This window comes from Sorex fumeus, unplaced genomic scaffold, assembly GCF_029834395.1.
Source record: "Sorex fumeus unplaced genomic scaffold, SorFum_2.1 ptg000131l, whole genome shotgun sequence".
Classification (NCBI taxonomy): Eukaryota; Metazoa; Chordata; class Mammalia; order Eulipotyphla; family Soricidae; genus Sorex; species Sorex fumeus.
The window spans coordinates 31,990,106-32,014,810 of NW_026606188.1; the positions used below are offsets into that span (position 1 = coordinate 31,990,106).

Genomic DNA, 24,705 nt, shown 5'->3' on the forward strand with positions numbered 1-24,705 from the left:
GGTTTCTTTTTGATGGGCAAGCATTTTGAAGACTCGAACTATGTGTGTGAAAAATTAACACAACCATTAAAAAGCACCTCTTAAGAGATTAGTTCATTGTAGGTAGGGAGAAAGACTATTATAATGGTGATCATCACTTTCCATACACCAAAAATTTTTTTCTCTCTCCATGCCCCCCCATCTCTCTCTTTCTCCTCTCGCTCCTGTGTTTGTGGTTAAGCATAATAATCCAAAAATTTCTATTTGCCACACATTTCTATCTAAGTCTGAAAACACTTCCAGTTGTCTAGCAGTTAAACTAAAGAGTTGGTACGCTTTCTAAAAGAGCAAAATTACTTAATTTTAACCAAATATTTTTTGCTACTTTCTACTTGAGAAAATCATTTTGGTTGATTAATGTTGTTTGTCAAATACCAAAAGTATAAAACTAAGAGGTTTGGGATCAAGGAGAGTTAAAGGGGTGGAGTGCGTGTGCCTTGGATGTGCAAGGCCCCTGATTCTAGTCCCAGCTTTGGAAGACCCCTCCCAGCACTGCTGGACATAGTGGGGATCAACCACTGCCCCCCCAACCCATACCACTGATGTGGACCTTGCAGCCCCCAGCATCAACTGGTTGCTGTAGCACTGGGCTCACACACGGTGCACCCTTAAAATAAAAACAAACCTAAGAAGTGACTCTGTCCCCTTCGTAAAAACCCATCAAAAGACAAGATCTTTCACTTTTTTCTGTAAAAGAAACTATAGTCTCTAATGGAAAAAAAATAATCAGTTCAGGTGACATTGTGGTTATTTAGTGGTTATTCTTACCCAAAAAAAGTAGAGAATAATCATCTTCTTTCTTCTTTTTACTTATTTTCCCCACCATTAGATTCAGAAAATCTCATTCTGTGTTAAGCATAACTTTGTCTTTCTTGCAAAGTTATTCTTTTGGAATGAAAATCTAACTCAGTGGTCTAGGGAGTGATTTCTTTTCCTGGGGCAGTAATTTCAGCACTGAGCGTCAGAACAGTCGTTTCAGCATGGAAAGCAACTGAAAGGGTTAATCCTGGACTTGGCTGGATGTCAGTTAAACATTTTTTTTTCCTGGCTCTGCGCTGGGTTTCCCCTTGAAGGGATTTCCCTCCTCCAGCAAGGCTCTTTATAAAGAGCAAACTCTCTATTTCACTCCTCACTGAGCTCCCCTGACTTGAGGAGCTCAGGATTCTTCCCAGGCACTTCCAGGTGGGACAAAAAGAAGTTTTGGAAACATTATTTTCTCATTACAGCAGCAACTTAAAATGCCTAGGAAAATGGCCGGGATTTTTGGAGCCTCAAATGTACTTTGGATGGTGTTTGCAGCCTGTAAGTTCTGCTTGATTTGTTCCAAATGCCTGCATTCCATTTCAGTTCTGAATTTGGCGTCAGTTAGTTTTTCTAGGAGAGTGAAAAAAAGTACTAGACTTTTTCAATAGTGGGAAAACTAAATTTAACCTTATTTTTTAATGTGCTAATGAGAATTGCTATGTGCCATTAGATTGTTGGAGCTGATATATATATATATATATATATATTTTTGAACACCCTCTTTTCCCCCATGTCAAATGAGTAAATGGATTTGGTCTTTTGTAAGGTCTCTCTTTTGTTTCCTGCACTTGATAATGAAATCAAACTTAGCAAGGAACAAAACAACTCTGATAAATGGGTTTCAAGAACAAAAAGCAAGTTCTTCTAAGTGAAGATGTTTCCAACATCCTTGGCAGGAATTCTAACGCTTTGCAGTTAATTCAGAGCAGTTTAGAAAGAAATCAGCCAGATGGTATTTTGGATGTTGTATTAGGAAAGAGGAGAGGATGTAGCATACCAAACAAAAGAATCATACATTTGTTTTCTCTTGTACATTTGCAGCTCAAGCTTTTAAAATTAAGATCTTTCCTGAAGACAAAATTGTTGCTCAGATTGGAGATTCGGTTTCACTGACTTGTAGCACCACAGGCTGTGACTCTCCGACTTTGTCCTGGCGAACTCAGATAGACAGTCCGCTGAACGCCCAGACGAGACATGAAAGGACTAAGTCTACACTGACCATGGATCCAGTTAGTTTTGAGAATGAACACTCGTATCTGTGCACAGCGATTTGTGAGTCTGAAAAACTGGAAAAAGTAACTCAGGTGGAGATCTACTGTGAGTAATTTGAGAAAATCTTTGGTTTTATTTTAACTTTGTTTTAAAACAAGTTTTTATGAACGTTGTCTCCATTTTTTTTTACATCTTTAAAAAATTTCATTGAGGTATCTTGGCTTGCAATACCATTAATACTTTTGTTTCATGTTTGCAATGCAACTGCACCACACCCACCACTAGAGTTCCAGTGTTTCTCTACCATGATCCTTCAGTTAAAGGCTATTTTTGAAAGAAACTTTTTATAAAGATATTCATGTTCATGTTTTCAGACATACAGCAGCAAAAAATAAGAACAAAACCTAAAGACAGCTGAACTTGGGTTAGAAACACAAATTCTTGCTTTTTACATCCAACTCTGTCCCAAATATGGTGATTATTGCTAAGACTGTATCTCTTTGGATTATAGTTTTCTTAACCATGAATGAAGATTTATAAAGCTCTTTTTATATTAAAAAATTCAATTTGCTTACTTTTTTATATATCTATTTTGGTCATACTTCTCAATGATTGATGAATTCCATCCTCAAGGAGTTTTCTGTTTATTCCGTTATTGTTTGATGTTTAAAATTAGTTTAAAAACTAAGAAGTTATATAGTTTAGCAATGGGTTTCTGTATAAAAGTTTCTTCATTAAGCATAAGGAAAACTGCAGAAAATTTTTCACTTGTTTGACTTTGGTATCAATAAGCTTATGGTTTTTGTTTGTTTGGTGCCTAGGTGCTAACATTCAGTCACTTAAGCTCAAAGTTGTTTGTATAATGCATTTGACATATGAAAGTAACTGAGTACATCTAAATAAACATTCTACCAAAATGTACCCCAGTCCATTTTCAGTTCAGCAAATAAAGTTAGCAAAAGAACTAAAAAACTAACCAGAAACCAAGCACTTAGTTACAGTGAATGATGGCTGTTCTTTCAAAAATAAAACAAAAATGAATTCCTTGAGGCTGAAGAGAGAAGTATAGACTCTTGCACTGAATGTGACTGACCCAGGTTCAATCTACAGCACCACGTATGGTGTCTCAACAACACACAGGAATGATTCCTGATTCCTGTGCATCTGTGCATGTGCACCATAAGATGTAATCTCAAAACCAAAAAAAAAAAAAAAAAAAAGGAAGGAAAAAAGTGCTTTCTGATCATTTCCTCATGAAGAGATCTTTTATCTATCTTCTATTTGTTCCTTTCTACTGTATTGGAATCAAATTTTACTCAGTAATCATAAAGTGATTCTGCAATAATTCCCATGTGTTGCTAATGCTTCCCAAGGAAGTGCCTTGCAGACTGTTTTTAATTATATTAGTTGTATGTAGAGTTGTGCCTGTTTATGCTTTAGAACTCTTAGAAAGATTCCCATATATACAGGGAAAAGTAGCAAGTTCTTATATTACCTTATAGAAAACTGTGGATTATAGATGGATTTATAACAAAATATTAAAGAAAAAATTATTGGTGGAAAATGAAAAAATACTGTTTTTATTTTTCACATAGCAAAACATTTCCAGTTCCATTTATTTTGCTCACATATGCCAAACAGCTGGAAATTTTAGAAAGAGAAATAAAAACTCTTCTGGTTTTAATTATCTTGCTTGAGTTTTTTTCTTCAAGAATGTAAGACTCACATAATGTTTAATAGCCCCTTCTGTATTCCATGTTTGATTGTAATATTGTTTAGAGTGGGACCTTTATATTCTTTTTTCAAAGACTGTTGAATCTGACCCATTTATTACCACCATGATGATTTGTAGTGAAAGATAACCTTGCAAAGGGAAGCATTGGCTGACAAAGTGTGTTTCCTTGACCCTATTGATTTAATTTAAGTAGATTACCTGTTAGGAAAATTGGGCTGGGCATTTTAGTGACCAAATCAATCTTTAAAATTTTAAATATTGCACATATATATATGTAGGTAAATTTCTATTGGAAATACCATTTCCAGTAGCCAATTATTTAATGTTGTTCTTTTTATTTCTTACTATATCATGACCAAAAATTGTTTTTTACAAAGACATTGCAAGCCTAAATTCCTTATGTGTAAACTCTTATATAATATAATATAAAGCACAGCAGTAGGGCGTTTGCCTTGCACGCAGCCAACATGGCCGACCCGAGTTCGATTCCTCCACCCCTCTCGGAGAGCCTGGCAAGCTACTGAGAGTATCTTGCCTGCACGGCAGAGCCTGGCAAACTCCCCGTGACGTATTCGATATGCCAAACACAGTAACAACAAAGTCTCCAATGGAGACATTACTGGGCCTGCTCAAGCAAATCGATGAACAACGGGAGGGCCTTTAATAACAATATAGAATAGAAATCATGAGTTTAAATCCCATTTACCAGGTGGGAATGCAAACGTTGTGTCCAGGTTTTGATATCTATTACATATGGCCTCTATTTATTAGGGCTATGTGAAGTTAAATCATTTATCATTATTATTAATGGTGATTAACTTATTGAAATATATGATACATGAATAGCACACTGACCAGTTTATACAAGTATTCAATAAACATTAACTTTTCCGCTTTCCTTTGTTTCAATAAGATGCAACTCTTAGTTATATACATAGTACATGTGTATAACTGAAAAACTCTCTAAAAAGAGATCCCAGTTCTCTAACCCATCCAGAACTATACGATAGGCTATTTAAAGACTACATTCTGATATAGTAAGTTTGTTCTATTTTAAATCAGTATGGGAGTGGAACCTGAGTGACTGTGTGGTGGGCAGTTCCTTTGCATGCGCCCTACCCAGGTTTAGTCCCCAGAATCTCATGTGGCCGCCCAACCCCCTCCAAGAGCGATCCCTGAGCACAGAGCCAGGAATAAACAATACAGATAAGTGTGGCCCCAAAACAACAACAAAATAAGTCAATAAGTAAGTCAGTAAGGGGCTTTATAATCATGAACACAAAGTCCACTCATGTATTTATTTGTTTGACCTTTGCAGCTTTCCCTAAGGACCCAGAGATCTCTTTGAGTGGCCCTCTGGAGATTGGGAAGCCAGTCACCGTCACATGTTCGGTTGCTGATGTTTACCCATTTGACAGGCTGGAGATGGAATTAATGAAGGGCAACAAACTCCTGAAGAATCAGGAATTTCTGGACGATATGAATTCAAAGTCTCTGGAAACCAAAAGTTTGGAAGTAACCTTTACCCCTAACAAAGAGGATATTGGAAAATTTCTTGTTTGCCGTGCTAAATTACACATTGATGAAATTGATTCTGAGCTCAGAGAAAGGGAGACCACAAAAAAACTGCAAGTCTATAGTAAGTGCTTGTGTAATATGCTCTAGACTATGAAAGTTTAGTCTTGGATGTACACAGTAATAAATTTCAGCAGTTAAACTCCAGAAGGAACTAATTCTCATTTTTACATTAATGTTATTCACTGAAAAATTATATTTATCAACAGCATAACTAATGAGCAGAACGCTGAATTTAGGTTAGGAGTTTTGTTTAAGTTCTGGTTCTGTTAGCCATGTAAACTTGGATCACTTAGGTCTTTACTGATCTATTAGAGGAGAATACTATCACCAGATTTTGAATAGTAGGAAATAGACTCAAATGATAAAATGTTTTCAGCATATGCAAAAAATTTCACAATATGCCTTGAAGTATCAAAATATAGATATTTTATAAAGTGAGTGTTCTCTGCCTCTGTGTGTATGTTTGTGTGTGTGCATGTGTGTGTGTGTGTATGCACGCTCATATGCTCATACTCATCTGCATTCATGTGTATTGGATGGGAGAGAGAAGATGAGGTTTAATGGTTTCCATATTCCCTAATATTGCCAGGAATATGAAGCAGTCTTGGGTTGCTGGGTAGGGGTTGGGTTATTGTACTTCATTCAAGATGAACATGCTGCATTTTCAGTTATACCATACTTAAAGGAAGCATTTGTCTAGTTGAATATTTAGTTGAAAGAAAATGAGATCGAGGTTTCTTATCAATATTGTGAGAAGAACAGTCAAGATAGAGAAGAACAGTCAAGGATATCATTCTCAGAGAATAAAAAACTTTGAAAGAGAGCTATAATTAATTGAAAGACAGTCCTGTGGAAGGATTTTGATTTATTGTATCCTAGTAGAAGACAGAACTATGACCAATGAGTAAAAATAAGTAACAAAGAAGAAATTTTAGTTCAACAGAGATAAGAAGTGCTAATATTTAGAATAGACAGAACCGTCCAAAAATCAAATGCATTATCTCCACTCATAAGTGTTGTAGCTGACATAGAAGAACATGTGGTGATGATGCTATGGTGGCAGATGGGAAGTCTGGACCACGTTAAGTGTCCCTCTTAAGTTCTGAATATCTGTGGACACTGAAAACACCAATGATCAAAAAAGATTTAGAGGTGGGAGAAATAGGACGGTGGGTAAGGTACTTGTACCACATATGGTCCCCAGTGCGCCTCCAGGAGCGATCACTGAGCACAGGCAGCTGTAGCACCACCCTCTGCAAAACTACTTTTATCAATTACAAATGATAGTGATTTATTTAACGACTTGGTAATTTTTTATACTAGTTTGGCCTAATGAGTTTGCCAAATTCATGAAAGCACATTATACAGTTATAAGAGAAATAGTTTCTACTGTGGCATCGAGATGATGCTAAGCAATTACTTGTGCTCTTCTTTTCCAGTCTCACCCAAGAACACATTCATAGTTGTGAAGCCCCCCGGCAAGCTTCAAGAAGGTGACTCGGTAACAATGACATGTGTCAGCGAAGGTCTACCAGCTCCTCAGCTTTTCTGGAGCAAGAAACTAGAGAATGGGGATATCCAGGTCCTTTCTGAGAACGCAACTCTCACTTTAATTGCTATGAGGGTAGAAGATTCTGGAATTTATATATGTGAAGGAGTTAATCCAGGTGGAAAACACAGAGAAGAGGTGGAATTAATTGTGCATGGTAAGCAGAATGTGAAAAAAAATGATGACACTGTCATTGCTATTTGAGCACTTGTGAAACAGCTTCAGTACCCAAATTTCTGCTTTATGTTTTTTTCTATTCATGACCCATTTGGTTGTCATATCTTATACTTTTGAAGAATTTCTAAGAGATTAATGCATCTTTTCTCATTCTTACCCATCTCTCATCATTGCTTCACTGCCTCATTGAATATTAACTTTGCAACCCTGGTCTCTCCTTCTTTGTACTTTTGATTCCCAAGATAAAGGGCTAGAGAGTTAGTAGAGGGGCTAAGATACTTGCCTTGAATGTGAACTATTGTGAGAAGAACAGTCAAGATAAAGAAGAACAGTCAAGGATATCAATCTCTAAATGTGGTTTATTCCACAGCACCACATATAAGCCCCTCCAAGCAGTGCCAGATGTGATTCCTGAGCACAGATACAAAAGTAATCCCTAAGAACTGCCAGGTATGACCCTCCTGTTACTGTCACTGTCCTCCCGTTGTTCATCGATTTTCTCAAGCGGGCCCAGTAATGTCTCCATCACGAGACTTTGTTGTTACTGTGTTTGGCATATTGAATACATCATGGGTAGCTTGCCAGGCTTTGCCGTGGGGGTGAGATACTCTCAGTAGCTTGCCAGGCTCTCCAAGAGGGGCAGAGGAATTGAACTCGGGTCGGCCATGTTGGCTGCGTGCAAGGCAAACGCCCTACCCGCTGTGCTATCGCTCCAGCCCATGGCCCTCCTAACCCAAATAAAATCAAATGGAGTCCCAAATGGTAGACTATGATAGGTGGTTTATTGTGAAACTGATGCTCCATTCCATATCACCAAATGTCTGTCATATCTACCTCAAAAATGATCTTTAAGGATTACATTTCTCCTTCAATTCTCCTGCCATTGCTTAAGTTTATCATCTCTCAGCTGGACTCTTGCAAGATATTCTTAAACAACAGCATTCATTGCATGCATGCTTGTTTTATATATATTCAGGTGTTTTATATATATTAAACATAATCTTTAAGAAATATATTAAAAAGCAAGTATTTCATATACATTTTGCAGATTAGAGCATGGTCTCTCACAGCATTTTTTGATCATACACCTAGTATATCCCAAGAATTCTATTTTCCGATTAGTATATATATCATCTCATTAGTGAACAAAAATTCAGGTGTAGCACAGTTAAATTTTTGCATAAAGTTAATTAGTGATATTTATTCTTGTTTTAACACAGATGGTCCTATTTTAATCCAAACTCTGTGACTTATCAACTATAGCCAGTTTATGTTTTAAGTCACTAGTTTGCTAACATTCTGTCCCTAAAATAATTCTATGATTATGCATTTATTCAATGAGTCGTAGGAGGGATAGAGCCTAGGGAAATACATTACACTCACTCACTCACTCACACACACACACACACACACACACACACACACACGCATGCACAAGACATATATTTTCCCACTGACTGCCTTCCAGGCCCCAAATTCACATTTCTTAACACAGTTACAAAAAATCTATTTAGGAATACTTTGCAGTCTTATTCCAGTTCCTCTACTCAAATCGTTCCTTCCTCTTGGATTGCCTTGTCCTTATCTTCACCTAGCAAAGTCTTAGCTTAAGCTATCCTTCAAGAACAAACTCAGTTAATTTCCCAAGCAAAACTGGTCATTCCTCTATGTGCACTCAACATTTCTTATAAACATGAAGATACTTCTGTTCAGTTCTGTACATACTATTTAGAAAACTTCACCCATTCAAATCTAGAATTGTGCTTGTTGCTGGGGCTACAGACACAAAAAACTTATGGCACCAGTTGAGGAGATAAGGTTGTCTTGCAATGCAGCTGACCCCAATTGATTCCCAACTCTGCATCTGGTCCCCCAGGTATCACCAGGGGTCACTTAAGAAATAAATAAGGAATGGTCCCTGAGCACTGTGGGGTGTGACTGGAGGAGGGGAAATTAGACAACTTCCTTGAAGGGTATCACACTCTAGAGAAGAAAGACATATAAGTAGTGCACATAAATATTCCTTAGAAAGTTAAAACATGAATCTATTTACATATCTTTCCTTATAACAGCAAGCTTCTTAAAGTTAGAAGCTTGTGTGTGTTATAATAGTTGTATCTAACAAATATGTGGGTGCCTGTCACACAATGAGAAGTGACTAATTGATAAATGGAACAACAAACTATCTAAAAGCTAAATGTAAAAAAAAACTAAATGAGCAACACTAATTTTTAAAATAGGAAGACATGGAATTTCAACTTGAAAGTGTAGGAAAATAAAATCCAAACTCAGTAGAGTTGATTAACCCAGTTTGGTGTTTGGTTACCACTATCAAGAAACCAGTAAAGATATTACACTAATTAGAGCGTATAAAGCTAATCATCCATCCTAGAATAACTCAAGTCCATAATAAGCTTATCTCTTACCACTGTGAGAAGGAAATGTGTTCTGGGTTTGGGGAGGGTTGTTTTGCATTTTGCATCAGAGGATACTAACAATCTTAAGTCTGGAAGAGTGAATTGAGTTTTGAAAGTACTTTTCTGTTTCCTCAGAATGACTCCCAGAGGGGCCACAAGATCCCATGGTAAGATCAGCAGTCACTATAAAGAATGATCTGAGAACTGTTCACAAACAGGAAGTTGTCCTGTTTTAAAGTTCCCTATTCCCACACTTCTATATAAGTAATGTGAACATTCTGCTCATTGTCCTAACTGATACTCTTTCAAAGTCTAATAGCATTACCAGTTTTTTGATGTAACTTTACGAAAGCATTCAATGTGAGGCAACACAATACCACAATTAGACAAATCATACAAGTATCTCCTAACCCAGATGAGAGAGAACCCTGAAAAATGTAAAATTTAGATTATTGATGTATTAAGATTTCTTTCTTCCACCTCTAGCCTGGTGTTGGTAAAGATAATTTAGTGATTTGGGGGTATGGAATCTCATCTGTCACTTCCTGAATTGTCCAGTCATTCCCAGTTTCAGAGGATCAGAGCTCAGTTGTTTTTTATTTGTTTGTTTGCTTTGTTTTGCTTTTGTTCTTTTAGTTTAAAGTTTTTTAATCACTGTGAATTACAGTGTTACAAAGTTACTCAGTATTAAGTTTTAGGCATAAAATGTTCTACCACCAGTTCCCTCACCAGTGTCCACTTCCCTTCACCAATGTCCCTTCACAGTTTCCCTCCTGTCCCCCAGCCCACCTCTAGTGCAGGCACTTTCCCCTTCCCCATTGTCTAGTGCTTCTTTTCCTAGAATCACTAATTTTTTTGTGTCTTTTGCATTTAAAAATATTTTATATTGCATCAACAAATTTTAGAGGTGACTGTTTTATTGTAAGATAAATATTTTTGTCTCTGCCTTCAATGTGATTCTGTATAACTTTCAATGACACATCTATTTTGTGGGCCCAGAAATTCTAAGCACTGGTCCGTTATGGATAGGATATCTAATTAGAAGACTTACTTTTGCAACCTTTATTTTCACCATCTCTCTTGTATCCTATTTTATCTCCATGTGAGGATGACTTACTTTAACTGTAAGCAACTGGAAAGTTGAACTCATGAATTGGCCCCATCTAACTTCAAGTCCTAACTTTCCCATTAGAAAATAGGACCTAGTTATTTAATATTTTTGAGCCTCCATTTCCTTAAGAATAAAAGAAGAAATAAGAGTAGGATGGAGCAGGAAACGGGGAGGGGGGTAAGAAAATGAGGTAGAGGAGGTACTTACTGAGGAGCCATAAAAGAAATAAAAAATGGAGAACTCATAGTACCACTTCAGGAAATTGTTGTCAGGATTAACTGTGATAATATGTATACATATATGTATATATGTATATCTAATTATTCAAGCTTTTGACTATTATTACAGCATTTGATTACAACATGTTAGAGACTAAATTATTATGAAAAGATGCCAAACTCTGTCTTGACACATATTTATTCATATTCATTCTATGAATGAATCAATAGCTTATTTTGAGTTCTTTATTTTAATTTTGTTTTGGGGTTGTTTTTCTGTTTGTTTTATTTGTTTGTTTGGCTACAACATTACTCAGGGCTTACTATTGGCTCTGCTCACAGGGCTTACTTCTGGTGAGCTTGAAGGAGTTGTGGGGTTTCTAGTATGGAATCTGGGTGGGCTGTGTGCAAGGCAAATGCTCAACCTTCTGTACTATCTCTCTGGCCCTTGAGTTTATATGTTTGTTTGACCACACCCAGCACCGCTCAGGGGTTACTCCTGGCTCTGCACTCAGGAACCACTCCCAGCATGCTCCGGACGATATGGGCTTCTGGGTATCAAACACAAGTCAGCCATGAGCAAGGCAAATGCTCTATCTGCTGTACTATCTCTCTGGTCCATCTTGAGTTCATTTTTAGGAGAGTTAATTTCATTCCTGAGCATCCTAAGGTAAAAAGAGCGATTTTCTTCCCGGCACAGATATTAGCTTAAAGGAGGTCAGGGAAAAACAGAAAAGACCATATGTGATGAAAGAAGAAAAGAACCATATCTTCTTTCTGTCCTTTCTTCCCCCAGAGAAGCCGTTTACCACTGAGATCTCCCCTGGGCCCCAGGTTGCTGCACAGATTGGAGACTCACTGGTGTTGACATGTGAGGCCAGAGGCTGCAACTCCCCATCTTTCTCCTGGAGGACTCAAATGGACAGCCCATTGGGTGGAATGGTAACGAGTGAGGGTACCAAGTCCACGCTGACCCTGAGTCCTGTGGGTTTTCAGCATGAACATTCTTACCTGTGCACTGTGACATGTGGACAAAAGAAACTGGAAAAGGGAATCCAGGTGGAACTCTACTGTAAGTGCTTTTCAGAACTGTTGATCCTGATTCTATTGCGGGGTGGGGGGAGATATAATGCAAGTCAGTGCTATACAATGAGATCCATGTGTTTAGAAAGGAAGTTTTATATAGTGGAAAGATCCTAAATCTCTAAGCCAGTACTTCTGATGCAAACTAATTGTGCTCAGTCTTAAGTATATGTTACACATCCACCTGGAATTCCCAGTCTTTATTATGTATCTTGCCAATACTCTTTCATCATACATTTGAACATACTTCATGATTCTTGCTTTCCATCTGGACTATGTGACTTTGTGTGCATGGAAGGCACTGAGGTAACAGTGAGCAAGAAAGAGGGTCAAGAACCATGCCGATATCAGGCTGGGAGTAGTTTTCAACTATCTGGATTGGAGATGAGAACTGAGTCTTTTGTTTGGAAGGCATATTTGGAAAACTTATCAGAATTATGCAGTGAGGGTAGGGAAAAGTGAGGCAATGGGGACAAGAGAAAGGAGAAAAATGAGAATAGGGACTTAGACTTGTATTAAAGAATGATCAGCATCTGGAGCTTAGGTAAAAATCAGGTCCAGGAAATCTTTATGTTGATTTACATTACATACATATACAACAATTTTTATTGCTGCTATTTTTACCTTATAGCAGAGCAGATAGGGCGTTTGCCTTGCACATGGCCAACCCAGGTTCAATTCCTCCACCCCTCTCGGAGAGCCCGGCAAGCTACCGAGATTATCCCGCCCGCGCAACAGAGCCTGGCAAGTTCCCCATGGCATATTCAATATGTCAAAAACAGTAACGACAAGTCTCACAATGGAGACATTACTGGTGCCCGCTCGAGCAAATCGATGAACAATGGGAAGACAGTGCTACCAGTACTACAGAATTCCTAAAAACCTGAAATCGATGAGTTCAACATTGATCAAGTTCTTCAGTTTATACCATATAAAGGAGACAATATGCTAAATAATCACCAGTTTATTTTTAAGAAGATTTTCTTGCCCCTTTTTTACTCAGCAGAACAATTGTGGAGATTTTTCACAAAAAAAACTTACCAAACTTCTGTTATCCCTCAGGAGCTTGTTCAAAATTAGAGTATATCTATAAAGGGATATGACTTTCTCTCAGAAAGGGTAAATTTTATTGTATTATCACATTACCCAGAGTTTAGGATTTGCTGATGTAGGCACATCACCAACAGAAATGAGAATCAGCAGTACTATTGCAATATGGAAATACCAGTGAATACATCACTTCAACACTTTACCTACGGGAAAAATTTTACCATGGCTCTTGAGAATTATTTTAGATTCATTTTTATTGATTTGCCCAAGATAGATTGTAAATAATGTTCTGTAATTTAAAATCTCTTACAGATATTTTTCTTAACTACAAGTATTATGTAAGAAATGTTTAAAACTCATTGCCTAAAGTTGGCTATTAGAAATTGAAATATTAAATTGAGAACTAGTATATGGATCTTGTTTTATATCAGGAGATTCTGTAAAGCCAGGCCAGGACTCTGAGCTCAGAGAAATAGAAATTCAGATATCAGATTAGCAAAGTACAAGATAATTAAGAATAATGAAAGTCTTTCAGTCTCTATAAATTTTATGTTTTCATAGCTATATTAAATAATATTTAATGTTACATAAATAATATTAAAGTATTTAAGTATTATTTAATATTTAGTAACAAATTTAAATTATTAAATATTATTTAATATTTATTAATTAGTTAATTTTTTGTTTAAAAAAATTTTTTAATGACTCACCATGAGAAACAGTTACAGTCTTACAAACGTTTGTGCTTACATTTCAGTCATACAATGATCGAGTACCCATCCCTTCACCAGTGCGCATTCTTCACCACCAATATTCCCAGCATCCCTTCCACCACCCCCACCCCATCCTCCACCCCCCCACCCCTGCCTCTGTGGCAGGCAGATTCCCTTTTACCCTCTCTCTATCCTTTAGGGTTTTGTGGTCTTCAATGCAGATATTAAGCAGCAATCATGTTCAATCTGTAGTCTATTTTCGGCACACATCTCCCATCCGAGCAGGTCCTCCAAGCATCCTTTACTTGGTGGTCCCTTCTCTATCCCATCAGCCTTTTCCCCCAGGATGTGAGGCCGGCTTCCAAGCCGTGGTCCTTATCTAAACTATCCTTGAGCATATATCCTCTACACACTTTTCTGGCTGGAAACAATTTAAATAAATCACTTAACCAGTATGTGTCTTTGAATACCAAGATAATGCATATTAAGGGGGAAGTACATAGCAAATATACAATAGATTGTGGCAAATATAAACAATTGTTAAAGCCTGTAGTTACTAAATAAGATGGTGAAAGTTGATGGCTCCTCAGCATGAAGCTATAACTGTTAACAAGACTGTACCATTAAGATGACAAAAATAAAAAGTATATTATTGCTTGGTGATTTCATGAGTTAAGTATTTTTCAAATTTAAGCATTATGATATATAATTATAAATATTTATACTTAATGTTATTTTTATATCTGCAGTCATTCTAACTCAGATGAGCTAGGGCAGCCATTTGGAGACCTTTACATTTAAGAGATTAATTATTATTGACTACAAGTTATATTTGTAGCCAAATGTCACTTATGAACATCATCTTTCACTTATTTGCAGCATTCCCTAGAGATCCAGAAATTGAACTGAGTGATCTACTAGTGACTGGCAATACAGTCACTGTAAGCTGCAAGGTTCAGGATGTATATCCTTCAGATCGGTTAGAGATTCAACTACTGAAGGGGGAGAGAATTATGAAGAATATAAACTTTTTTGAAGACATAGATAAGAAATCTCTAGAGACCAAGAGTTTGGACATAACCTTCACTCCTTCCATGGAAGATACTGGAAAAGTTCTTGTGTGTCTGGCTAAGTTAGAGATTGATGAAATGGAGTTTGAACCCAAACAAAGGCAAAGTATACACACACTTTCTGTTAATGGTAAGTATATGCCTGATGAATACACAAGTTAATATTAATTTCTTTATTAGAGTGATAGACAATAGTTATCATGAGGTTAATAGTTAAACAATTTGGAGGGAATTCCCTTAAATTTTGAAAGAACAATTTTAAAAACAAATTAACCCAACACTTAATAATGCCTATCTTCCTATAATTCCATAAATTGGGTATTTGAGAAGGGGTCAGGTGGGCAGTTCATATATTCAAATATGGTATCAGATGAACTCACCAGTGAGCCTTCACTAAGTTGGTTGATAAGAGAAGATACCAAATCCCAGTTTTCTTCCTCTCAGGGCCTTCTCTGGGGTATTCAAAACTCCCCCTTTTTTTACTGTATCTTACCACATGAAATATAGTCTACATTTAGTCACTAGAGAACATTTTTTGGAGAAAGTTAATAATAAAATCAGACTATTATGTCCAGAGATTTGCCCTCTTCTTCCTTGTTACACTGATTAAAATGAGTCACATGATTAGCTACAAGGAGTGAAAAAATAGGCTCCACCTTTTCATAGGAAAGTCATATAATGTGTGGCCATATTTAATTGTACCATGAATGCCAAGGAAAACTATTATTGGTTATTTTTTCTTTATTTATTATTATTTTATTTTAATGAATTGCTGTGAGATACAGTTACAGGCTTACAAACTTTCATGATTGCGTTTCAGTCAAACAATGTTCAAGTACCCATCCCTTCACCAGTGCCCATTCTCCACCACCAATGTTCCCAGTATCTCTCCCCCGGCCCCCACCCCTTCCCACCTCCTGCCTCTGTGGCAGGCAAATTCCCTCTTACTCTCTCTGTCCTTTTGTGTGTTATGGTTTCCAATACAGGTATCAAGTGGCCATTATGTTTGGTCCATAGTCTACTTTCAGCACACATCTACTATCCCAAGCGATCCTTCCAACCATCATTTACTTAGTGCTCCTTTCTCCAGCTACCTTTTCCCCCAGAGCATGAGAACGGCTTCCAAGTCGTGGGGCAATCCTCCTAAACCTTATCTCTACTGTCCTTAGGTGTAAGGTAAGGTAAGGTAAAGGCCCTCCCGTTGATCGTCGATTTGCTCGAGCGGGCCCAGTAACGTCTCCATTGGAGACTTTGTCGTTACTGTGTCTGGCATATCAAATACTCTCGGTAGCTAGTCTCCTATTATGTTACTTTATATTCCACAGATGAGTGCAGTCATTCTATGTCTATCCCTCTCTTTCTGGCTCATTTCACTTAGCATGATACTCTCTGTTAATCCACTTACATGCAAATTTCATGATTTCATTTTTTTCTAATAGCTGCATAGTATTCCATTGTGTAGATATACCAAAGTTTCTTTAACCAGTCATCTGTTCTCGGACTTGGGTTTTCTCCAGATTCTGGCTATTGTAAATAATGCTGCCATAAACATACAAGTACAAATGTCATTTATACTGTACTTTTTTGCATATTGGGATATATTCCCAGAAGTGGTATTGCTGGGTCAAATGGAACCTCAATTTCTAGTTTTTTGAGAAACATCCATATTGTTTTCCAAAAGGGCTGGACTAGTTGGAATTCCCACCAGCAGTGAAGGAGAGTCCCTTTCTCCCCTCTTCCATGCCAACACCCGTTGTTTTTGTTCTTTCGGATATGTGCCAGCCTCTGTGGTGTGAGATGACATCTCACAGTTGTTTTGATCTGCATCTCCCTGATAAAGAACATTTTATCATGTGCCTTTTGGTCATCTATTCTTTGGTAACAAGAGCTACTAAACAGATTTAAGCAGGACTTAGTTTCATTAGGCATTGATGATGTGCTTATATTCTGTTATTCTGGATCTCTTAACATAAATGGGGATGGAAACATCCCTTATCAATATGTATAAACTGTTATAACCCACTGAATCCACAGCCCAGTTTTGAAATATTACCAAAACTTGTCAGAACTTGGGGTAGTAGAGGTCAACTTAGTTAAGTGTTCCTATCTTTTCAGTTCCTCCCAAGGATATGAACATCTTGGTGAGACCCTCTTCCATCCTGGAGGAAGGTAGTTCTGTGAATATGACATGCTCTAGTGATGGATTTCCAGCTCCAAAAGTCCTGTGGAGCAGGCAGCTAAGTAATGGAAATCTACAGCCTCTTTCAGAGAATACAACTGTCACCTTGATTTCTGCAAAAATGGAAGATTCCGGTATTTATGTGTGTGAAGGGTTTTACCCAGCTGGAATTAGCAGAAAAGAAATAGAATTAATTGTCCAAGGTGAGATAGCTGTTATTAATGAGTTACTAATTCTGTTATAATTTTTGTTGTTTTATTGGTTCTGAATAATGTCCTCTTGGTAAGAAAAATTGTTATTAAAAGACACACTGAGGGCTTTGAATTGTGCATGATGGTATGCTATATATCCATGGAAAAATGCTGGCATGTCCTTTCTTATGAGTCATTCCAAATGCCTCAGCCTGAAATTCTTTTAACTTTAAATTGAGATATTACGTTCAGAAACTGCATCATGAGCTTACTACACATCTAAGGCAGAGGTTATGGCATTGTAATAAAGATAGCAAGAGATATATATGTGTCTGAATAACTTTTAGGATTCAAACCAATTCTAGAAGAATTGGATTGCTAACGTTAATCTCACCAGAGGACTGGTAGCATTTGCTTACAACCCTTTGAAAACACTTAAGTCTTGTAAATTTCTGAGATTAAGAGTAGCCTTGACATTGCCCTCTGGTTCATCAATTCAATAGCACAGAATCACTAGAATAGATTATATTGTCAGATGCAAGCCATTTTCTCTAGGAAGGAAAGCCAATAACGAAAACAGAACTTTTCCTAGTTGACAGGTTGAAGTTCTAAGTAGCTTAACAAAAAACCATGTAGTGATCAATTTGAGTTTTCCTCTGTACTTTTCCTTTGAAGGTTCCAATTCTTTTCTTACACTGCAGGTATCATTTCTCTCTTACCTGCGGTTATTATTTCCACAAAGGTATTCCAAAATTTCTTTTTATCTCTTCTCAATGATTATTTATTTATTTATTCGCTTTTTGGGTCACACTTGGCGCTGCTCAGGGGTTACTCCTGGCTCTCTACTCAGGAATCACTCCTGGCGGTGCTCAGGGGACCATATGGGATTCTGGGAATCGAACCTGGATCGGCCACATGCAAGGCAAACGCCTTACCCGCCCTGTGAATGGTAATTTATAAATTTGTAAAGGAAGAACCTTAGAAAATTCATCCACTATCTTAAAGAAAGCACTTAGGATGAATGTCATGATACTGTAGCTCTAATTGGAGAAGAATCATCAGTTATATCACAAAAGAGATGAATTTAGCACGAATTTCACATAAAATGGGGATGTGGCTCCACTTTTCAGACTGTGTACTAATGAGCAATATGTCAGGTTCTTAGTCCAGGCACTTACATCTAGTAAATGATATTTGTGGTTGATAATGATAGTAGGAAAGTCATCTCTACACAGTTTAATTTTTTTAATCTGGGAGGATTCATCTTTAAACCCAGAGTCCTGTAAAGATCTTTGTTCCTCAAGAAATTTTTTTTTTGCATAACACCAAAAAATGTTCCATTCCACATTTGAATTCTTTGGCTAGAATTAGAGCAGAACTATATTAAGGAATGCAAGAAAAATGAAGGCGTGTCTTGTCTCACTTTAAAAAAGTGATCATTTGGGTGTGAGGATGGAGGATGTGGTTAAATGGTACAGAAACACCTTACATGTGTGAGACCAGGGGTTCCATTCTTGGCTCCACAAAACAAATATATGTATATATAATTATAAGCATAATTATACATAATATATATGTCAAATCAATCTAGTAAATGCTTGATGTCTTTAATTAGTCTTTCAAAAAGTTAATGCCTATATTAAATACACATAACTCTCTGACAGCCATTTTTCATGGAATTAAAATTAATATAGAATGGACTTATATTTCACTCAATCTGACGTTCTTTTTAAATTGTCTTTGCAGTTGCTCCAAAAGACATACAACTTACAGCTTTTCCATCTGAAAGTGTCAAGGAAGGAGACACAGTAATTATCTCCTGTACATGTGGAAATATTCCTAAAACTTGGATCATCTTGAAGAAAAAAGCAGAGACGGGAGACACTGTGCTAAAGTCTAAAGATGGTGCATATACTATCCACAAAGCCCAGTTAGGAGATGCAGGAGTGTACGAATGTGAATCTAAAAATGAGGTTGGCTTGCAGTTAAGGAGTCTAACACTTGATGTTAAAGGTAACTTGTTTGGGGTATATTTTTAAATATAAGTCAATGGTTTGGCAGACTGTAAAAAGTTTCTAGGGTTGGGTGAATAAGTTGGCAAAATGAAACTTAATTCTATGCTATTATGGTTATTTCTTAATGCTCTTTAAAATAATCATATACAGCTGTTCTATCCTATGAGTTTAGCCAGAGAGTTGACATCAATCTTTGATGATTGCAGAGTTCCCACTTGCTTTCTCAAAGTTGATTATTCATCATTGGTTTCTGAGGTATTGCATTTCCTTAGCGTTTAAACACAATTTTGAAATTTTTCCTTAGGGATTATAAGGAAAGTAAAGTAGTAAGATTAATAAATGGAAAAAGAAAGGTCTATCCTTTTCCCTTCCTACAAGATGAGAACTACACTCTGAAAATGGAATGACTACATATTTTCTAGATTAACTTGTTTCAGAGAATAATCAATAATGACAACCTTGGTGCTAAATAATAGAATAGACCATCTTCTTAAAAATCCAAGTTCCTCACAGGGGATTGCCCTGCCACAGAGACAGGGGGGATGGGGGGATGGGGGTGGGAGGGATATTATCCATGGTGGTGGAAGATGGGCACTGGTGGAGGGATGGGTATCTGATCATTGTATGATTGAAACCAAAGAAAAAAAAATTGTAAATCTACAACTTTAAAAAAAATAAAATAAAATAAAGGGGAAAAAAAAGTATGAAAAAAAAAGAGGTACTATGATCTATATAAGGGAGATTTCAGGGCTCTCTGGGGGGACACGTGCTTCAGAGAACCCGGGAAGATGGGGCTGAGGACAGAAGCTGAGAGAACAAAGGTGCACGTGCTTGAGAGATCCTGGGGCCTCCATGACATACATCTCTTCCATGTAATAAACTGCTACTAAGACCAAAAAAAAAAAAAATCCAAGTTCCTGGGGCTAGAGCAGTAGCACAGTGGGTAGGGCGTTTGCCTTGCACGCAGCCAACCTAGGTTCGATTCCCAGCATCCCATATGGTCCCCTGAGCACCGCCAAGAGTAATTCCTGAGTGCATGAACCAGGTGTAACTCCTGTGCATCGCCGGGTGTGACCCAAAAAGCAAAAAAAAAAAAAAAATCCAAGTTCCTTAGCATCTTCATTCCGATGGAGAGAGTCAGGGGGAAATAGCCTCAGAGAAAGTTCAGAATCTCTTTGTCTCCTAATTCCTCTAATATATAAATAATAGGATCTGTTGACTGTATTGGAGAAAAACAAATATGTCAAATTTTATTAAACAGTTTTCCACTCCTTGCAAGAAAGTGAGCTTCCATTGTATATTCAAAGCCATACTTGGAATTAACTAATAGTAAACTGTAAACTAATGAAACTCTTAATAGCCTCTGGCATTTTGTGGTACATACTATATACAATGGACTACTCAGCTATAAGAAAAGATAGTCTTCCAACTTGCTGCTATGTAGATAGCTCTGGAAAGTATTATGCTGTGTGAAGTTAATCAGAAAGAAAGAGAAACCACAAAATGATCTCTCATGTGTGTGGGATATAAAGAAATTTAATAGAGGTATGAAACATGCCAAAAGGTGAAAAAAATCAAAATTGATCCCCAGAAAGAAGCTTACCACAGGGAATTTGATGCAGGATGGTTAGGAGTGACCAGGATGAGAGGGGACTGTGTGACAGTAGTAGAGGGAGATGACACTCTAGTGGAGCATGTGGTAATGGATTGTGTTATGTATAAAACCCAATCATTAACAGTATTGTAAACTACCGTGCCTAAAATAAATTTAAAATTTAAAAAGAAATTATTAAATATTTTACAGAAAAGTAGAACTTAGATCAGAAAACCAGTAAACTTTTTTACTTATCTGGTTATATTTCTAAAGATTGCAAATTTTACCATACATTTTCTATTATCTCATCAAAGCACAATTATATTAACTCATTCATCTAGAAACGTTAAAGAAAGGAGAAATATCACCACTGCATATACAATTTTCAGTCATTTGTCTGCAGTGATTATCCTGAAAAGAATTGGTCTAGTCAATGAAGTGACTATCAAAAATGGAACAAAATTTAAAAAATGGAAAATCTATCTTTTTAAGTTTCATCTTTCTCAAAATGATACTGGGATGTATATATTATCAATATTTCCAATGACTTTGGGGTTGATTTCTGGACTAAACTCTGTTATGAGTGGGTTTAAATTCATACCTTTCTATTTTCTTTAACCCTTGATGCCTCCTGGCCAGCTTTACTTAGTCTTAGCTCAAGGAAACCAGACTTAGAACATTTTTATAGTTCTATTTGTACTTAATGATTATTATTAAAAGTCATATAAATTCTTCTCCATTTAAAATTATTTTCCATGTATTGTTGTCTTTTCTAACATCTTTGTGAAATATTTGTCATTTTCACTCATCGTATCTAGCAAGAGAAAGTAGAAAATGAGGCAATAGTCGTCATATTTACTTTGAAGTGATTTTTTAACTTCAACGAGTTAAAAAAAATTTACTTCCCGGAATTTGATTCTTTTCTACTTGGTTGACCATCATTGATTAGAAATCATTAGAAGAATATGATAATTATCAAAGTCAAATAATTTATTCCTTCTAATACGAAGACAAATTATATGCCACTTAATATGGCATGTATTTATATGTGCCAAATAAAAACTTAATATATGCCACCAGATATATGGCTTACATGGAAGAGCACTTGATGCCTTGTACTTATGAGGGCCAATTTCTGGTACTCAGCACCACACCACCTGGAGTGTCCACCACAATAATAATAACAACAACAACAACAAAAGGAAGAAGCATAATAGTTACTTAATGGTACGAACACTTAAGGAGAGAGGGAATAAATGCCATGCTATCCCCCTCAGATACACTTCATATATTAAATAGTATTTCAACTGTCATATAAGTAAGAGTAATGAATTTTAAAGGTTTTGTTTACTGTTGTCTTCTTCACCCAACTTACAAAGAATGAAATAGAAGGAAGGATATAGAAACAAAAATGTGCATTACTATTCAGAAAAATATTGTTTGAGGACCAACTACTCCAAACAGTGAGCGTGGTACTAATTCTCAATGTTGAATCAAATAGAAAGTAGATATGTCTTTATCTAATTAAGAATCTGTAGGAGGAAACCAAATTTAATAATCGTATAAATGAATGTTTGATTACAAGTTGTGATAGGAGCCATAAAAGGAATGTACAGGGGATGTAAAATGTTTATTAGAATTCCTAATTTAGGTTGCTGGAAATCTGGGCCAGAAAATAACATATACTCTAAATAACATTTAAGCTAAAACATAGTACTATCTAAATGATATCAGTCTACCAAGTGATAAGGTTTTGAAGAGAAATAACAAAGATCCCTTACTTCAGTGGTACAAAACGTAAATGTTGCCATTTTTGCAAAATCCGTTGAAAATAATTCTTTCATTTACAATCATATATGGTATTTTATTATAATCATCAGTCTAGATGTTTCAAGAATTTTCTTGGAGAACTAGTTATTTCAGTTCATGTTGACCAGAGTCCAGATCTTCAGTATATATTTACATTTCCTCAAGCAAACACACCTCTCTAGTTTCTGCTTTTGTAAGCAAATATCCTCCTACCTTCCATGCTATCTCCTTTAGATGTCCAACACTCCCCTGCCACTCCCCCCACATTTAGAAGTTTCCCCCTTCCATTGTATAATAGCACCTGAATCTATTTGAATCCAAGTTTGTGGACATCAGCAATTATATCTTTGGCTGCACCATGACCATAGAAACTACTAACTCACTTTCTAACTCAGAGAAACAAGCATTTAGGATTCTGCTGGTTCTTGTCGCTACTTGATTCACTTGCTTTTTAGATAATTAGTTGCTCTTTAAAAATAAAACATGTGACAGTTTTTTTTTTATTTAAGACATTAATCACATCCATTTTGTTATTTTCCAGGGAAAGAAATTAAGGAGTACTTTTCTCCTGAGCTTCTTGTGCTCTATTGTGCATCCTCTTTAATAATACCTGCCATTGGAATGATCATTTATCTTGCAAGAAAAGCCAACATGAAAGGGTCCTATAGTCTTGTAGAAGCACAGAAATCAAAAGTATAGTTAATATTTGAAATGTTCAACCAGAGACACTACTATCAGTTCAAATACATACTATCACTCATCATTCCATGAGGACAACAGTCTGAGAGCCCTGACTTGAAAGAATACAGAGAACTATTGAAAAGAAATTGCTGCCTACGCTCCTTGCGGTGAGCAAGAAATCAAAAAAAGAACTTTCTGCCTAAACAGTAGAGACAACCATTGATATGTAATGACTGGAGTAGTTTCTTCACATGTACATACAATAACATGATCTGTATATATGTAAAATAAAATTATGTCATAGCAATATTACTTTGAACAGCAGCACTCTATATTCATATCTAAAGTAGTGTTGCCTGAACAGATTATTATAACTTAATGAATATTATGAAAATTTAACATTAATATTGACTGGCAGTTGACCTAGGTCATCTTTTTAATATCTTACTTAACAAAATGTTATTCCTATGAAGTTATTGAAAAAATCTTGTGTTTTCTAAAAGTGCCACAATTTGATATTTTAATAGGAAAATTATAAACCAAGAAAGCACTGGATTGATTTTCAGGTACGAAACACTTCAACCTTTGGAATAATGGTTGACTGGATTTATCCAAATGGTACTGACATGGTACAGAGATATTTTATGATGTTTATTCATTAGCTTTGGGTAACTTTCTGAATGTGGTTTAAAAATGCAGCTTCCTTTGATCTTCTCTTATAAATGTTTAGCTTTTTTATTTAGTAAAATGATAATTTCTGAAATTGAGAGTTGTATGTTTATTTATTATAGTTCATCCTCTTTAATAATTTTAGCTTCTTATGAAATGCAAAGCACAAAGAAAAGTTAAAGCCAACAGTAATAATTAGATATCCAAACTGTAGTTCTCAGACTACTTTATCAAAACAACTACTGGAACGCAATAAAAATTTAGATTTCTGGGATTGGACAGATTGTACAGAGGTTAACACATTAGCCTAGGACATGGATAACTCCCCTTTGGTCCTCAGCACTATGTATGATTTACCAAGAAGCACCAGGAGTGATCCTTGAGTACTGAACCAGGAGTAAACACTGAGAACTGATGAATGGGGTCCAAAAAGAAAACAAAAGAATCCAAATTTCTTGGTACCATTATAAGCCATCTGCTCTTCCTTTTGATTCTGTTATAAAAAGAATTTAATATAGAATACATTAAAAGTGTGAATAGAGATGCTTACACGTTAAAGGGCAGAAATGAACACAATATGTCCATACCAAGACTAAGAGATAGAGAATTATTCTCTTCACTCACTCACCACAACTCTCCTACAAGGCAGAACCAATATCTTGAACTATCTATCGACCATTTCCTTATTTCTTTGGAGGTTTATGTCTATATACATAGCCCTAGTTAAAATACCATTTAGTTGTGCCAAGTTTTGATTGTTTTATATAGATATAGCACTGTAGCACTGTCCTCCCGTTTGTTCATTGTTTTG

At 36.3% G+C, this 24,705-nt stretch overlaps 1 protein-coding gene across 1 annotated transcript; it reads left to right on the plus strand.

The window, feature by feature from the left end:
- Positions 1 to 1,145: 1,145 nt before the first annotated feature.
- VCAM1 (vascular cell adhesion molecule 1) lies at positions 1,146 to 23,988 on the plus strand. The gene is made up of 9 exons (XM_056139016.1): positions 1,146 to 1,341; positions 1,885 to 2,160; positions 5,109 to 5,429; positions 6,808 to 7,074; positions 11,637 to 11,912; positions 14,566 to 14,886; positions 16,872 to 17,138; positions 18,873 to 19,139; positions 23,086 to 23,988. Exons 1-9 carry the CDS (start codon positions 1,278 to 1,280, stop codon positions 23,241 to 23,243), a joined length of 2,217 nt encoding a protein of 738 aa, XP_055994991.1. The 5' UTR covers positions 1,146 to 1,277; the 3' UTR covers positions 23,244 to 23,988.
- Positions 23,989 to 24,705: the final 717 nt, after the last annotated feature.